Here is an 18,927-nt window from a genome sequence, read left to right as displayed (position 1 = left end):
ATTCAAGTTATCTATAAACTGAATCAGTTTGCGAAAAGCTTAAAGTTTTCTAAACAAGCTATTCAAGCTATGAAACTTTGAAATTTTTCAAGTTATTTCGTGGACCGAATCGGTACGCGAAAAAGTACAGTTTTTCTACGCAAGCTTTATAGCTATAAAACTTTGAATGATAAAGCTATGAAACTCTGAACTTTTTCAAGTTATTGTGTAGACCGAATCGGTTCGCGAAAAATTATAGTTTTTCTAAGCAAGCTTTAAAAGCTACGAAACTTTGAAATATTTCAATTTAGTTCATAGACTGAATCAGTTCGTGAAACAAATAAGTTCTTTTAATCAAGTTTTTTCAGCTAGAAATTTTGAAATAATTCAAGTTATCTATAAACTGAATCAGTTTGCGAAAAGATTAAGGTTTTCTTAACATGCTATTCAAGCTATGAAACTTTGAAATTTTTCAAGTTATTTCGTGGACCGAATCGGTACGCGAAAAGTTACAGTTTTTCTACGCAAGCTTTATAGCTATAAAACATTGAATGATAAAGCTATGAAACTCTGAACTTTTTCAAGTTATTGTGTAGACCGAATCGGTTCGCGGAAAATTATAGTTTTTCTAAGCAAGCTTTAAAAGCTACGAAACTTTGAAATATTTCAATTTAGTTCATAGACTGAATCAATTCGTGAAACAATTAAGTTGCTCTAAGCAAGCTTGTTTAGCTAAAAAAAAATTTTGAAATAATTCAAGTTATCTATAAACTGAATCAGTTTGCGAAAAGCTTAAAGTTTTCTAAACAAGCTATTCAAGCTATGAAACTTTGAAATTTTTCAAGTTATTTCGTGGACCGAATCGGTACGCGAAAAGTTACAGTTTTTCTACGCAAGCTTTATAGCTATAAAACTTTGAATGATAAAGCTATGAAACTCTTGAACTTTTTCAAGTTATTGTGTAGACCGAATCGGTACGCGAAAAGTTTCAGTTTTTCTTAGCCAGATTTATAGGTATAAACTTTTGAATGATAAAGCTATGAAACTTTGAAATATTTATTTCCTGGGCCGAATCGGTTTCCGAAAAAAAATTTCTCAGCATGAAGGCTGCTGTTTTCAGTTTTTCGTTTCAGACTAAAATGAATCTGTAAACGCAAAATTTTGGACAAAAATAGGCAAGTACTGTCTGGCCTTGAAGTTGGATCGAGTTCATCTTTCTCTGATGGTTGCTTTGAATGATTCTTAAACGTTGTGCTCGATAGAAAAATTAAAACGTTGCGTCCATAGCGCATTAGGACTTTCATTTAATATATAAGATTACTACTCATAATTCATGGGATCTTTTTAATTGGAATAAGATCTTACGGCATGGGCAATTTTAGTGTATGGGATCTTTTGGTACAGTATTTTTTGTGGTGGGAGCTTTTGATGTGGTTTCTTTTTCCCTGACAGCAAACAAAAACACCCTACGCCATAATTCCTTGCCGCTTCGTGAGATGATCGGAACAAAAAAGCAAACATTCAACTGTATCTCACTTTTTTAAATTCAATCATCTTGCAAGAAGAATTCTGGATGCGTGCCATATTGAGTAATTAGTGGTAGAAATTGAATCAAAAATCGCCACAAGCGTTCCAACTGCGGGACATTGCAACCTTTAGCTGTTGTTAATTGCGTTCAGTTAGTTATAACTAGACAACGATCTATCTAGAAGTATGGTAGATACTAGAGCATAACGCGCAAAGTATAGAGAGCTCCAAAGTTAGTTTATCTGAATTCATTTCAAGCTTTTGCTGATACTAACTATAGCTTTTTCTAATCTTTTGTTGATTTGTTTCTGGGCAGTTTTGTTATATGTTTTTGGGAAACTGCATTAAAAAATCAACTCCTGCATGGAACCGAAAAAAACTTTATTGAAATTACTGAAAACTCACAATATACTGAATATAAGCATGTTTACAAGTGACAGTTGTGTGTGACATTTGGTTGACAGTATCGTGGTCGGATTTTATATTTGAATGAGTCCACAGAAACTTCATTGACGAACTATCAACATTTTCAACAACTTTTTTTGGATTTTTAGCATAAAAAGTACCATATTGGAGTACCACATGGTTCACTCACTATGTTAATTGCAAAGCAAACAATATAGTTTTCCTTCACAACAAAAACAAAGTTAGAGAAAGAGAAAATAACCGTTGAACTTGAAATACACAAACTTAGCACAGGCTGAAGACGGAATTTGTTATCGAGCCATATGTAATTCATGGAAACTTTAAAGCGAGACAAAAAGATTATTTTAAAGAAGTCTTTACCGGAATATTAAAAAAATCTAAAAGAAATTGCATGTATTGATTGTTCGCCCAGCGGCTCCTAAGTAAGCAATTTAAATGGAAACAAAACATTTTTCCTGAAAAAGCACTCGGAATGTATATTGATTCCCAGCAGAAAGAGCCTTATTGTTATACTTTCAGAGCGAAAACAGTCGCTCCCACGGGCCATGAATTATTATTGAAGAAGCAGAAAAATTTCATTAAAATTGTATGACCAAGACTCCATTCAGTAGCAGCTCCTAAAAACAGAAATTATCACTAAGCGGTCATAAAAACGCTGAAAGCAGAAGTCAATTAATTCACTATTTCAGATATTAAAATTGCTGCTAATTTTGAATCCAAAAGAGCTACTATAGAAAATGCTTTAGTGTCCTATTGTAATCATTAATCATTTCGAGTCACACCAGAATAATTTGACGGGTCTGATTTGAAAGGTGAATACTTCATTATTTTGGCACCAAGTCATTTAAGCAGCTAAACATTCAACGTCAAAGCAGTTAACGTCATCAAAAAAAAACGTCACAAATATTTGTCTGGTTCTAGACTAATCCGGATCATAAAAAGGAAGCTGATTTAGCCGCGTATTTAAAAACTAGAGCAGTGCTCTTTTATGCCGTGTTATTAGCTATCTTATTTTTGATATCGCATTTTAACAATTTCTCTGAAGCATCGATTTTAGTTTAAATTAACTTAAATTTAGGAATTATGTCTCCCCCGTATTCGAAAAAAGGTGAAGGATCCAATTAAAAAACAGCTTAAGTCAAACTCAACAAATAATTTTGCTTGATAAAATGTTCGGCTTATGCAGTAAACACAGGCAAAACTGCACTTCGCAAACGCAAGCGAAAAAACGACAAAATAGAAATTAGGAAAGAAAAAGCAAAAATAAGCTTTGAAAAATAGAATAACTGACTATGTGCCGGAATCGAAACCACCGACTTTGATATTGCGAATCTAACGTCCTCTCCATCTCCGCCATGAGCTTCGATTGAAATAAGTAAAGACAAGGCAACAATAAAAAAAGTATCGAACACATGCTATTAAGCTGCCAGTGCTATGCACCAAAAGTGAACACCAGAGAGTGAAAAACAAGCAAATATTTTTCTTTTTAATTTTTCAGCTCATTTTAAAAAGGAAGCACAAAAAATTTTAATTGAGCTTAATTTGCCCTGAAAAACGCAAAAACAAGAAGCCCGAAAAGGATAAACTCTATCCAAAGTCTTTCAAGCCCGGGTAACATCATTCGAAGTCGAAAAACTTTTCAGTATACTGAAGCAAAAACTGGATGATTGTTAGAAAATTTTAATGGAAAAAATGCAGAAGTGTCGAATTACGCGTTTATCAGATGAAAATTGAAAAAAGTTTAACAAGTACTTTTTAGGACCATAATTTACTTTTTTCGCTGCCCGGTGAACACTTTTCGAACACTGTTTCCATTAAAATGAACACTATTATATGCGAGTTGGGTTAGAAAAAGCAAATTCGTAATATAAGACAACGCTCGCTAGTTCGCTGTGAAAATACGTGATAAAATAGGAGGGGGGAGCGCGCGCCGAAAAAACTCGATTTTTTGGTAAACATTTTCCAAAAAGTGCCTAAAAAAGCATTTTGGGGCAGTTTTTTTTAATTTGCCTCCCGCGCATCAAATTTGGTCAAAACGGGGTCTTTATAGTGATTTGGGAGAGCACAGACAATCAATTTAGCCGACCTAAAAAAATCTTAGATCCACCCCTGGTCATAATATTATAAGCTTATGCTTCCATTAGACAAAATTTTTCGTGTTGTCAGACCAATTGCCCCGAGGATACGAAATTCGAAAGCTACAACTCGATCATGAAAAATCAAGTACACCAAATAAACTTCAGTGATGTGTGGCAACATATTAAAGACATATCCATCGAATTTGGACAAATAAGTTCGTCAAAAATTTCAAAAAAATAAATTGAATCCTTTTAACTCAGACCAGGGATTGATCAAGATATCTTATTGAGTCGGGGGATTTCTAAAAAAAAATTAGAATTGCTATTGGGTTTTTATGTACACTGTAATTCTCTTAAAAAAACTGCGCTGAGAGGAATTATTTTTAAAAAATAAATGTTTTGACACTTAATGGTAAACTTTGACCAAATTTGGACACCATTTTTTGTGAGGGGATCCTGCAGATACTTTTGAGGGAAATCGGAACATCCAGTGATTTGCCTTGATACAAGTTTTTTTACTCATTTTCTGAATTTTTTCGGAATTACTTGTTTACTAAAAAAAATCCAAAACATTAAATTGCGTGGAAACAAAATGAGCTCCACTTGCATACCGATCCCTTTCTCCAAAAAAACAGTGCCTAGATTTCAGTATTCAAGTAGATACCACCGTATATATCTAATTATTACTACTATCATGAGCAAGAGAATTAGAAAATGATTCAATTAAGCAAAGGGCTTATATCATTTACCAGCACTGGTAATATCAAATGAAGATGCTCCATGAAATTTAAGGAAAAAAACAAATATCCGTTGTAAAATAGACTTTGATATCGGTTGATATTTATTAAACAGCATGGGCGAGAGAGCACCTGAACCGAAAAAAAAAGTGAAAATCATATGAACAGATTAAAGGTATCCAACGGATATGCTTTTCGATCTCTTTTGTTGTACCAATTAGGAATATATTCCAAGCGGAAAAATATCGAAGCAGATACATCAATATTGCTTAATGAATCCCCTTCTCAGCATGCAAAAATGGTTCACAGTGCATGAAAAGACATCAGAGCGAAATATTTTTTTTGATTAGGTGTATTTTATCATTTAATACACAGCTAAAAACCTGGAAAAAAGGGAAAAGCCGCTTCGGATAACAAAATTATTATCAAGTGTCCAGTCACCGAATTATACAGACGAAGGCAGCGCTTCGCCTATGCTACTTAACATACAGTTTGAATACATTTTTAAATCAGACAGTGCTTTTTGTTTGAGTATTACAGGGAAGTCGAACAAAACGGTTTCTTAATGGGAGAACCAGGCATTTTCTTTTGTCAATATATTTTTTCAGTCTGCAAGACGCTGTCTAAAATGTCGTCTATCTATTGACTGCAAATTCTGACTGAAACCTAAAGCTCTTAATTTTAAGCCTCAAATTATGAAAAACAAACTACGTCGTCTAAAAAAACTATTTTACAAAAATAACAAACGAAAAACGTTGGTGTAGTAACAATGGTCTTAGAATAGCTACCGGAAACCCCCCCTTCTGTCCCTCTGAAAGCATGTGACGAGAAAAATAAAATAAAGTAGCTCTATAAGCGGGAATCAATTTTTAATGCGCGTGAAACAAGGAGAGAGACAAAAGGAAAATGAGAGAGATTGAAGCGGTCATCAAATAAAGCAATAAAACAGAACACAGTACTTCGCCTTTGATCTTAAGCATATGTCCAATATAATGTATCCCCGGGGATGGGGGGTACTAGTACGTATTCGGGTGGCTTAAGTTTCCAACACTTAGTCATTTCAATTTTTTCGCACCATTTCGGCCATTTCACGTTTTTGATTCTAATTTTAGGAAAACGCTATTCCGAACTAGGTTAAGTGCTGAAAGCGAGCAAATGATTGTATAGCGCATGAAAGAGTGAAAACCGAAAAATAACAATAAACACACGCAGAAAAAAAAATGTTTTTTTTTCACAAAAATTTGCATAGGCAGACCTAAAATAAAAATGAATCTCATTAAACAATCTACCCCACAGTTAACTTTGTATCAAGTTACTACTATTGGTGATCAAAATATGCAAACATGTTTTCCAATGGTTTATCAACTTAGTTGAAAAAAGAACAAAAGTAAAACGCGATGTGAAAAGTCATGGCTGGTTAAAAATTAAAAACTCTGTGCTACCTTTCTGAATAGGCATTCACACTCACAATATCAATAATTTTAGAGTTAGACTAAGGCATTTGTTAAGACCTTTGTTTTCTGCATTCCATAAAAATTAAGTTGAAAATGCTAAGAAGATTGTCACCGAACTTTGATATAGCAGTTTTCTATAAAAATTATTAGCATATACTTTTTAGGTTAACAAGGATAGCCGGTTGATTTGCAAGAAGCACAGAATGTTCCGACCATATTCATGAAAACTACAAATAAAAGTTCTTCAAATTATTAAGTTCTTCAAATTAATTTAGTTTTTTTGTACAGGTCAGGATGATAAAACTATACACATGCGTGAACAATTAGTAAATTCGGCATTATCGATAAAAGTTGCCTTCAAAAAAAGAATACCAAACAAAAAGTTGGAAGAAAAATTTCAAAAAAAAAATTCGAAATTTTTTCTATTTTTTAACAATAATTATACATTTTTCTGAATTTTTTAGCCAGGGAAGTGCCAAATATAGCTTTCAAAACGAGTTTTGAAAAATCATGTTTTTTTTAGCCTAAATGACAAATTTATCAAGTTATCGTCACTTTATTTGGTCGAAATTACACAAAAAAACCATAAATTTCAAATCGGTTCCTCTAGACAGTGGATTTAATTTTTAATGTCGTTCGAATCAAGACTGAAAGGGTTTTAATATGATATATCACTCAACCCAGTCCGATGATTATTTGTGGTACCTGATTTTGCGTGGAAAACAAACAAAAAAACTAAAACACACCCTAGTACAAAGTTCCACCCCATTTTTAATGGTCGAAACAAAAAGGCTCAAATGAACAAACCGAGATATCTCCGAACACTTACGCTTCTCATTTCAGACCATATGCGCCAGTGACTTCGACATTCTGGATACCTTCTGAGCCTTATTGTTCCAATCACTACGCTGATATTTTATTTTAGATAATAATTTCAAATAGTTTAATACAGCCTGATTCTTCCAGTCGCTACGCTGATATTTTGTTTAGAGATTTTAAAAAATAATCACTTTAATTGCAAAATGAAACTAGTTTCAAATAGTTTAATATAGAAATCTAGCTGGTTTCCTAACTTTCGCTGATGATCGTACTGTATTTTGTTTCATTCTTTCAAATGAGCTGATGTTTGTTTCATTTTATACCGTTTCGTTTTATAATGCTGGGGGACTAATAAAACAGACCCGATTGATATAGTAAATCTATTACTATCAACGCATGGTACTTTTTTCAGACACTCTAGAGATGAGGGGTGAAACTATACTGCACTTGTTTTGGTTTGACTCCAGTTGAGTCGAAGCGCCTTTTGACGTGGCTTCTTTGCTTACCTTTTGGGCCTTCCGTTTGTCCGCTCGTTGGTTCTGCTGGTAGATGCGACTGAAGTTTGACACGATGACTGGCACGGGCAGAGCTATCACCAGCACTCCGCACAGACTGCAAACTCCCCCGAAAATCTTGCCCATCGGAGTCTTCGGCACCATGTCTCCGTAACTAACACACATAACTCATGCCACAATAAAACAATTGATCATATTAAAAGAGCAACCGGTTAGTGTACAGTTACTTTGTGGCAACAACAACAATACAGCCGATCTTCTTTTCTAATCCGTTTTTCTAGGAGGGTTTATAAGTACTTTTCTATACCGTTTCTTATATTCGAGTTTTTTCTATTCCGTTTTTCTAGGAGAGTTTGGGTTTCTGGGAGAGTTTTTCTTACGAGTCAGAAAAATGTAATTTAAGAAACAATCACAAAAATTGTGTCTTTTCTCATCTTTCTTGTCAAAATATCAGCCATAGAAAACATTAGAAGAAAACGATACTAGCAAAAATTTCAGTCATACTCACATCGAGGTTTCAAGCTTCCCTGCAAAGCTTTCAATTGCTCAAAATAAAACCACAAAAAAAACTGAAGAAATCCGAAAAGCATTCTAATGCTCAAAATCCGAAAAGTTGCTAGTGCACAATAACTATTGAGAAACAAAAACTGTTAAGCGGTAACTGAGCAGACAATACTAGTGTAGACGACAGTTGAGCCAAAAAAAACTTTTGAGCTATAAAAAAATTCGAATCTCCCAAGGTTCAAGTTCTACGCCCCTCCCCTCCGAAAGCACAAATAAAACTAAAAACATTTAGATCATTCAAACAACAAATCTTGAGGCAACTAAACAGGTACAAATATAACATCAGGCAGAACCATTCAAGCTGAAGACAACTTAAAGCGAGTTGGTTTGCCACTAACAATGGAGAAAAAATCAAACAGAATTGGCTAGATATTGCATCAGAACAGACCAGACATGTCAAGTGATTCAAGTTAAACTAATTACTAACCCGAAAAACGTCTATATTCCGATTCAAAAACACTAGACAAGAAAAACTGACGATTTTACAAACATTTAAGCCATAACCAATAGCCGATATTCAGAATAAAAACTTCACTTCAATCACACCAAAGACAAAAAAATTGAACCAAAAAGTAAAACCGATTAAAAACACAAAAAATTCAGTCTTTTGAACTAATTCTACAAAGAAACAAGGATAGCCGGTTACTGTGCAAGTAGCACAGAATGCTCCGACCATAGTCTTTAGAAAACTACGGATAAGAACGTTTTTTTTTCTAAGATAGTGTAGTTTTTTCTGCTTGGTATGATAAAAGGATCTGACGTAAGAATTTAATTTAGGCATATTAGGCAGTCATAGTAATATAGGCATATTGGCCAAAAAATTTTGCAGAAAAATGACTAGAAAAACTAAAATGAAATTTTAAAAAAATATAGATTTTTTTTCAAAAATTTTTGCAGAAAATTTTTGAATTTTTTGAACTTTTTGGTTCCCAAAAAGTAGCTAAAAACTCTAAAAACTAGTTTTAATTGCTCAAAACTAAATTGTCAGATCTTAAATTAGGCATAAATCAGCTTGTAAGCTGATTTATTTGCTCGAATTAAGACAAAAAAAAATGAAAAATTTCAAATCGGTTTTTCTCGACTTTTTTGGAACTTTTTCTCGAAACTTTTTAATGTGGTTCGAATCACGACTGGAAGGGCTTTAAAAGGATATATCACTCATTTCAGTCCGATGATTACTTGTGGTGCCTGATTTTGCGTGGAAAACAAAATAACTAGGACAAACCGAATACAAAGTTCCTCCCCATTTTCATGGTCGGAACAAAATCAACCCGAAACTGAAGAAAAAGCATTTGGAGCAAGAATTTTACAGAAAGTGAAACAACAGAGAAGTAGCACAGAAGGTTCAGATCAGCAACTTTAACACAGAAAACAAACCACAGCTTCGCGATACAGCACAAAACTAGCAAGGGTATCAAAAAATAACAAGAGCAATCCTGTTGAACAAGTGATTCTGTTAAGCAAGTTGTTAACCCAGATAAAAAGCCTCTATTCCGATTGGACAACGCATGCTAATCGCAAGCGTAATGATTTAGTTTGAAAAATGGAAAAAATTAGACAAAATATTCTGGACACAGGCAGTTTTTTAAAATTTTATTTGTTCACGAACAATTTGCTTCAATATGTACCACGCTTGACTCCCTGCTTTTTTGAAGTGGTCAAAGTCGGGCAGGCAAAACATGAGCTAATCCATTGTTCGTTCAGGTAATTCAATGAAGAAACGGTCAAAACAATAAAATTTCGGCCAAAAATACAAAAATATGAAAGTAATGGTAACATAAAGTCAAATCATGCCCAAAAAAATCATATCAAAGATGATCGCTACTAAACTGTAACTATCGTCCCCAGTGCTCCTATTTTCTCGAGAAAAGCAATGACAAAAATACATGAAGGCAAAGTTGCGCTCCGCAAACACTAGCGAAAACACGACAAAAAACAGCTTTATAAAGTGAAATAAGAAAAAATAGAAATAATCCTTGAATTAGTGTAACTTTGCTACTTATCGGATTCAACCCTGCGACCTCAAGATTTGGAGTCTCGCACCCTGCCCGCTCGGCCATGGACGCTTAACAAACAACAAACCCTCGTCACGAATAACGCAGCTACGTATGCTAATAAATTGCCAATGCCATGCAGCAAAAGTGGCATCAAATGAAAATAGACATATTTGGCATGTAATAATATGGAATATAAAAAACTGAAGGCATCCACGCTAACTCTACATGTATTAAACTCGAAAGCATAAATCTAAATTTTGTATAAATTAAGCGTTTCAAAAATATTGCGAGATACATTGAGTTTCTGATATCAAGTTTTTATTATTGTACTGCTATTTGAAGCAAATAGCTTCTTCTGGTTCATTTGAACAATGAAAAATGCTTCAACTGTGTTAACATTACTATTCGAATGCCAAAGCTAACAAGGTGCCTCAAAAGTGGCACGAACCTTTGCGACTTAGGTTAAAAAAAAGAGTAAATTACAAAAGGGCCCTTCCGTTAAGGTACGGTGGTGCACAAGCTGGATAGGGCCCATACCAGCATTATGTAAATACATCAATAAACAATATTGCAGGAATTAAATCAAGCCAGCATTTAATGCGTTGTCATTAAAGGTATTTACTTCAAACCGTCCCTCCTCTATAATAGAATTGAAACTCGTCAAAACTTCAGGCAAGTGTTGAACTACTTTACCACCGTTCCAACTGACTTGATCTTGTTCCGGAATATCTAAACCTAGCGACCAGAAGAATATACAGGAACGAAAGCTTCACCGAGAACTGGTACGCTGCTCAAAACATGATTTTTTTGGATATCGGATTAATTTTGATGAGTGTTTCGTTTACCTTTCCGAGTTTTACCTTTGAGCAGTCATGAGCTATCCCACTTGCAACAAAAGTATATGCCAACATTCGATAAATTCATCAAAAAACAAAATTCTCAAAAAGTATTTCAACTCGAATTAGTTACGTTAAAGAAAACTTGTTGAATTCCTTTTGAAACGATTACAACCAAACAAACCAATCTTTTGATTCAGCAATAATACGAGCACCACTCATCGCTTCCTTATACAAAGAAAACTAAACAAAACAATTGAAACAAATGATAGCCTGAAAAATTCTATAAAAAACTAAAATTTTTGCAATTCTTATTAAATTAACATTTGAGAACTAGCTTCTGAACCAAATTATGGGTAAGTTAGTTTCCAGTTTGAAAAATAACTTTCAGATCCCTAGCTTAAAGATGAATTTTTGATTTTGATCGAGAAAACTACATTTTCATTCGTCCACGGTAAAAACTCAATACAAAGTGCTCGGTTAGTTAACAAAACATTTTATGTAAGTTTTGAAAGCAATGTAATAGTAGTAGTAGTATTAGAAGAAATGCTACGAGGGATCATTGTTTTATTACAGTCTTCACATCCCCGCTATAAAATATATGGAGAAAAACTTTAGAAGAAGTAAACCTTTCAGAGATATATTTAGGTTATAGTCAGATTCAAATACATACCCGAGAGTCGTCATGGTGACAATAGTATACCAGAAAGCGTCTGGTATGCTATAAAAAGTGGTATTGGCGACTGACTTCTCGGCATAGAACATAACAGTTGCAAAAATAATGATAGCCATTGTTAAAGAAAATAACAAGAAACCTAATTCTCGAGCACAGCTTTTCAGTGTGTAGCCTAATATACGTAAGCCTTGAGAATGCCTGGAAAATTTAAAAATTCTAAAGACACGGAAAACTCGTAAAGTAACAAACGCTCCACTGAGATCATTGTCTTCTTCGGATAAAAATAAACCAATATAATAGGGAAGAATAGCGACAACGTCAATTACACTCATGATGCTTCTCATAAATTTGCATCTCTCAGGAGCAGCATAAAGACGCAAAATATATTCAGCTGTGAATATCATTACACATGCAGTGTCGAGACAGAAGAAGATGAGTTCGTAGCGTTCTCCACAGGGGACATCTGTGAATGTTCCTGGAAAGGGTGAGCACCTGATTGTTTCAACGACATTGGCTAGCACTGATACGGCAATAAAGAAACCAGTAACATAATAAAAAACTAAAGCAGCTGTACTGGTATGCGGGTTTTCAAATGCTCTCCACATTGTTTCTCGAAAATTGGCGGGTGTTGGTCCATCGCCCGATTCTGACAACTTGTCATCCATCATCCTTTCACTGTTGTCTCGCTTGCGATCTCTATAGTCTTCGAAGCAGCAGTCGCCCATTATATCTGGCATAATTCCAAAAAACGAAAGTTCTTCGTCATAGGCACTAATACATTCTGATTTGCAATAATGCAAATGACCAGTACGGTAGAAGTTTAAGATATAACGGAAAATGTCTGGATCCCGATCAAAAAAATATTCGCCATTCGTGTCGTCAAAAAAGAACTCCTTTTCATTGCTGCCAAGTAATGTGTCTGGATATTTTTCCAATGTGCTTCTCATCGTTTCGTATCTTCGACCGCTAACATTAATGATGACTTTCTCGTCTTTGATATTTTTTTCTTGTTGAGGGGGAGGGGGGAGAGGATTTGAAGCAATTGGAACCCAGCCAATTGCAGCTGCTCTAGCAAAAGGTAACCAAGCTGCTACCGATGCCATGCTCACATTGCACGATCTTAAATCAGGTAATAATGTTTTGATCGAAAATAACTTCAAAAATCGACAATATTGCGGCTAACAGAAATAGCCATTATAACGTTAAATCTATGCAGATATTAAATGCTTTAATATTTCCTCAGAGGAAAAGGAAAACGAGCACAAAGATTACTATAGAAAATAAGAGGGATTATTTTCTACAAGCAAGATGTTACTTTTTCGAATCATACGAATTTTTCATAAGGAAGAGTTGACAAAACAATTTATGCAACTTCGTACGTGAAAAAACGCACGTGCAATATAGTTGATGTTTTTGCCTTTTGATTTCTACATTTTGAAAGAGAAAAATCTAATTTTTTTTCAAGTATACCTACGGGTGAAGGCTTTTTTGCCCCCCATTGAGTAAAAACAAGTCATGAGTCAACAACAACTGACGGAATCTCAGCTACCAATTACTCATGAAGTGCTGATTGAAACGGAGACAAATTTCAGAAATGCGCTAACAGCAAACAAATCGACGACACAAACAAAACAAATCCAAATAATGAAAATCATCCCCCCATTCTCGAGAGAAATTGTAAGGTCAGCTGAAAATCTGGCTCAGGCATATCGAAGTTGTGCTTCCGATATACTTAAACAATTCCCCACAACAATGCAACAGAAGATGACAATCTCAAAAACAATAACCGTGACGAAAGATGACCGCAAACTTCATACACTGACAGTTATTGCTCCCCCCGAAGCAGAGCAATTCATAACTAGCATCAAAAGCGAAGGAATCATTCTTCTTAACAGGACGGTATTTCCCATGGGATGCTTTCCAAGGTCTCATAGACCCAAGAACATTTACCCTAAACTAGCAAAAATCAAATTGTCGAACTTGCCTTATGTATGCAACGATATCGAAGCGAAATTAATTCTCCAATTGCCAGAAGACATAATTCATAGCCCCATATTCCAACGTGAGACCTGTATCGTAACTGAACCGGGTCAGTATGTTTACACAGGAAGAGCAATTTTAGAAGTTAAAATACAAAACGAAGAACAAGAGAAAAAGCTGAAGGACTGGTCTTATAAATCGAGAATGGATGGCTTCAAAATGTGGGAAGGTGTAGAAATCTCGTTTCACATACCTTCACTACATGAATGTCAAAAATGCAAGATGTCTGGACGCCAAGAAAAAGGTCATCACGATGATTGGTGTAACATAGGGAACCAAATAACCAAAAATCCAAATAATCACTACCCACAAAAACCAAGCTCCAATAATGCCAGCGACGAGAAAAACGATGACGAAACAACAATCGATAAGTTTTGTGATGGTACCGAAAATGAAGAAGATAAGAATGTTGAAGCACCACCATCTGGAGTTTTGATTGATGAATCTAAAACAAACAGTGCAGCTACTCCAAGCGAAGAAAAACAAAAGGATGAGGTTCTCAACAATCAGGTCGTAGATTTTCATTCTTACTCTGCAAAAGAAAAAAAGACAAACTAAATATCGAAAATAACAAACGAAAATGTTCCTCTGACGGAAGAATGCTTACAAAAAGAGAGCGTGAAACTTCACCAACCTCTTGGTCAGTTTTAACACGGAAGAAAGGGCCAAAAATGAAATCTAAAAATAACGGAGAAGACTTGGTTGGAGGGAAGTTTTAGCAAAATTTTTATGTGCGAAAAACCAGATATTTTTTCCGTTAATATTTTTAGCATAGGAAATCCAGCTAAATTACACTCACTTATCAAAAAATGCCAAGTTTTAAAAAAATCACCCAGTTTCATTTTGTGCATTCAGGAAGCAAAAATTTCGAAACTTACAAATATACATTTGAGTTTACTGGATAAATATAATGTTATATTCGATTTCATACCGGGCTCAAATAATTCTGGTGGTTTCTTAACATTATGGTCATCAAACTTGAGTCCTGCTAAAAGAATTGCTTCAAGTACAGGTTTTCAATTGTTAAAGTTTGTAAAACTTGATTGGTTTGTTATCAACGTTTATGCGAACCCAATTTCATTCCGAGCAACTTTGAATTCCCTGAAATTAAGCATCAGATTTTTACCTAACAAATCGAAAATTATCATGATGGGTGACTTTAATGCGCTGAGTTATGATAATATTAACAGTTCTTCAATACTTAAGTTAAATGATGCACGTATCAAACGATTTACCCAACTCAAAGAACAAATTCTTGACTGTTTTGGTTTTGTTGATTTTGCACTCAAGAATGATTTTTGTGATTATACACATTATGACAAACAACATAAAACTTTTGCACGCATAGATTATGTCTTCATAAAATTCGAAACAGAGTATGATTCTATGCAAAGCATTCAAATATCAATATCTGATCATTTGCTCTTACACGTTTTTGTTAAGCCATCTAACTTGTATCAGCGCGGCCCTAGTTACTGGAAATTAAATGAAGAAATTTTAAACAACAACGCCAGCTTAATTCGTGAAGACCTAAAAAATTTTTACGAAAATGAATCACCAAGTAGTTACGAAAACTTTAAGCACAATTTTCGTGACCTTCTGAAGTTTATTCAAGAGAACAAAAAGCGTGTAGATCAGAAAGAACTTAATTTATTGAAGTATCACGAAAATGTTCTCAGAGATTGCATTCACAGCGGAAAAGGTCCGAACCCTAATTTGATTGAAAAATATCATTTGGTGCTGGAACATCTTCAAAAAGTTTCCAAGGAAAAAGATTTTTCAGATTATCGAAAAATTCAGAAAACACTCAGCTATACATTCGAGGGTGTTCCCAAATTTTGTAGTCAATGGACATCAAAGAACACAATTAATTCAATCAAGAGAATTCAAGTGGATCAGAACGTTTATCATACGGATGAAGATATTCTTAATCAATTTCGAAAGTATTTTTCAAATATTTTTTCAAATAGTTCTACAACAGACTCCGATCAACTACTAAAGACATTTTTATCAAAAAATAAACTCGAAAAAAATGAGAATGATGGCTATAATTACTTTACAGAAGATGAAATTCACTTGGCTATAAACAAACTGAATTTGAAAAGTTCGCCTGGACCAGACGGCCTTACTTCTAAGCTATACAAGACTTTCACGGATGAGTTTTGTTCGATTTTAGCTAAAGTTTTTAATCATTTTTTTCATGGTGGAAAACTTCCAAACAGCTTTTATTTAGCAATAATCAAACTGATCCCGAAATCTGAAAATGCCATAGCAGTACAAGATTTTCGCCCCATCAGCCTTATGAATACTGATGCGAAAATCTTTGCCCATGTAGTCTGTAATCGAATTAAAAATGACCTTTGCAAAGTTGTAAAAAACCATCAGCACGCGTATTTGCCTGGAAGACAAATGCACACAGCAATACGAAAATTGAAAAAAGCGATTACTCCAGAACGATTGGCTACCCGAGGTTCATGTGCTGTAAAATTAGACTTTTCTAAAGCATTTGACAGAGTTGACAGATCACTTCTCATCAAAATTTTGAAAGGGTTAAACCTTGATGAGCTTTCAGTTAGAGCTATTGAAACTTTGTATTTAGACTCAAAAGCAGTAATTGAGATAAATGGCTTTTTATCAGCCAGCTTCAAAATTTATCGCGGTGTGAGACAAGGTTGCCCTCTTTCCGCTTTTTTATTCATAGTTTTTATCGAACCCCTTCTTCAAGCAATTGAATCTACAGAAGCAATTGAAGGTTTCGGGATATTGTGCCCCAAACTAGTTTCATATGCAGACGACATAACTTGCCTTATCAAAATCCGATGTATTGACAGGTTGTTTCGCTTAATCGATACATTTTGCAAACAAACTCAAATGATGATTAACATAAGTAAAAGCGAAGTGCTTTCCATACCTGATTTATCACCCTATAAAACAGTCAAGGAAACAAAATTACTTGGTGTCTTGTTTTACACTTCCCAAAAAATTGAAAATATTGAACTATTGTTGAGTTCACAAATTCAAAAACATCGCGGGTTAATTTCACTTAGTAAATCTTTGAGGGCCAAATCATTAACACTGTCAGTTTATGTTCTCCCTAAGTTTTTTCATTTGGCTCGTCATACTACAGTTAACTTGGATACTGTTAGTAAATGCCAAGAATTATTAAATGCAGAATTGAAAAAAACAAGCAGACTCGACATAAGAAAAGAAGTTTTATATCACCCCATCTTAGATGGTGGGATAGGCTTACCATGCCTACAACTTAAACTTTTTAGTATGAAAATTATCGATTTCTTTGCTTCTGATATGTCAGATCAAAATAGTTTATTACCAACAGATTCAATTTTACCGAAAAAAATCGAAAATTTGTTGAGAAATACGAATATCTCTATTGAAAAAAGTTCAAGTGATTTTGCAATATTTTCAAACAGTACCAATAGCCGTTTAATTATAACAATACAGACAAAATCGCGAGATGTTTATTATTTCTGCTTACAAAACTGTAGTTTTCATCGAGCTGCGATTTTCCGCTTGGGTTTTGCAGCAAACCGTTACCTCTGTTCAGAAGAAGAATTGATTAAATTTACAGGCAAAGTTTGGAAAAATTCAATGCTTGATGTATGGGAAAAAAACTTTCTTTATAAATTTGCATACGCTGTTTTTAAAGATCGAGAAAAGCGGTGGTTTTTATTTCTCGAGAATGCCCCCGAATGTTTTTATTGTAATTTAGAATGCGAAACATTCGAACACCTAATTTTCAGTTGTCCCTCGCTACAACCTTCAAGAAACATATTACAGATTAACAATTGGCGTGACGTTTTTGTATCAACCAACATTGCAAGACTTAAGTATGTTGTTTCGGTTATTCGTGGTGCATATTCAAAATCATCGACGTCATGGAAAATCAACTTGCAAACATTTGTGTCATGGGAAGTATGGAAGATGAGAAATACAAACTGCTCCTTCTGATATAAACTATAAGGAAATGTAAGACTTCAGCAACAAACCAGGATACCCGGTATCCGGTAAAAGTAATGTCAATTGAACAAATATGATGTTATTTGTTGTACATATTGATTATGAAACTCTTAACAAAACAAATTTAATTTACAATTTGAAAAAAAAAAAAAAAAAAAAAAAAGATTTTTTGCCTTCTGATTTCTACATTTTAAAAGAGAAAAATCTAATTTTTTTTAAAGTATATCTCCGGGTGAAGGCTTTTTTGCCCCCCATTGAGTAAAACCAAGTCATGAGTCAACAACAACTGACGGCATTTCAGCTACCAATTACTCATGAAGTGCTGATTGAAACGGAGACAAAATTCAGAAATGCGCTAACAGCAAACAAATCGACAACAGAAACAGAACAAATCCAAATAATCAACATCATCCCCCCATTCTCGAGAGAAATTGTAAAGTCAGCTGAAAATCTGGCGCAGGCATATCGAAGTTGTGCTACCGATATACTTAAACAATTCCCCACAACAATGCAACAGAAGATGACAATCTCAAAAACAATAACTGTGACGAAAGATGACCCCAAACTACATACACTGACAGTTATTGCTCCCCCCGAAGCAGAGCAATTCATAACTAGCATCAAAAGCGAAGAAAGCATTCTACTTAACAGGACGGTATTTCCCATGGGATGATTTCCAAGGTCTCATAGACCCAAGAACATTTACCCTAAACTAGCCAAAATCGAATTGTCGATTTTGCCTTATGTATGTAACGATATTGAAGCGAAATTGATTCTCCAATTGCCAGAAGACATAATTCATAGCCCCATATTCCAACGTGAGACCTGTATCGTAACTGAACAGGGTCAGTATGTTTACACAGGAAGAGCAATTTTAGAAGTTAAAATACAAAACGAAGAACAAGAGAAAAAGCAGACGGACTGGTCTTACAAATCGAGGATGGATGGCTTCAAAATGTGGGAAGGTGTAGAAATCTCGTTTCACATACCTTCCTTACATGAATGTCAAAAATGCAAGATGTCTGCATGCCGAGAAAAAGTCATCACGATGATTGGTGCAACATAGGAAACCAAGTAACCAATAATCCAAATAATCAGTACATTAGCCTAATTGTTGTGATAAACTTATTAAATAGATTTGTTATGTTTGATGTTTGTGCCTGTATGTGGAGCGCCCTCTGAGGGATTTTAGAGACAGGTCTGTCAAGTGGCTTTCTGTGGGAAGGTGGGAAACTGGAACTGGCTTGAGGAGTCTGGTGGTGCGCCGCTGGACCTACTGAGCTCGGGTGAGATTGTTCCTT

The 18,927-nt window shown here is 34.6% G+C and overlaps 2 protein-coding genes across 3 annotated transcripts in view; one reads left to right on the top strand and one right to left on the bottom strand.

The window, feature by feature from the left end:
• The window catches only part of LOC134843771 (potassium voltage-gated channel protein Shal-like), a 63,777-nt gene extending 50,940 nt beyond the window's left edge, over nt 1-12,837 (bottom strand). For both annotated transcript variants that reach the window (XM_063860035.1, XM_063860036.1), the window contains exons 1-2: nt 11,606-12,837; nt 7,527-7,689 (exon numbers count right to left, since the gene is read on the bottom strand). In XM_063860035.1, coding sequence (XP_063716105.1) covers nt 7,527-7,689; nt 11,606-12,711 — 1,269 coding nt within the window. In that variant the 5' untranslated portion in view covers nt 12,712-12,837. The remainder of the gene's footprint in view (nt 1-7,526; nt 7,690-11,605) is intronic.
• Nucleotides 12,838-18,735: 5,898 nt separating this feature from the next.
• LOC134844553 (nicastrin-like) overlaps nt 18,736-18,927 on the top strand; it is a 56,021-nt gene continuing 55,829 nt past the window's right edge. Inside the window, exon 1 of the mRNA XM_063861280.1 lies at nt 18,736-18,763. The gene's annotated coding sequence lies outside the window, so the exon portion shown is untranslated. The remainder of the gene's footprint in view (nt 18,764-18,927) is intronic.

This window comes from Symsagittifera roscoffensis, chromosome 4, assembly GCF_963678635.1.
Source record: "Symsagittifera roscoffensis chromosome 4, txSymRosc1.1, whole genome shotgun sequence".
Taxonomy (NCBI): domain Eukaryota; kingdom Metazoa; phylum Xenacoelomorpha; order Acoela; family Convolutidae; genus Symsagittifera; species Symsagittifera roscoffensis.
The sequence above is the reverse complement of the archived record's forward strand: the minus strand, read 5'-3'. Positions and strand labels throughout refer to the sequence as shown.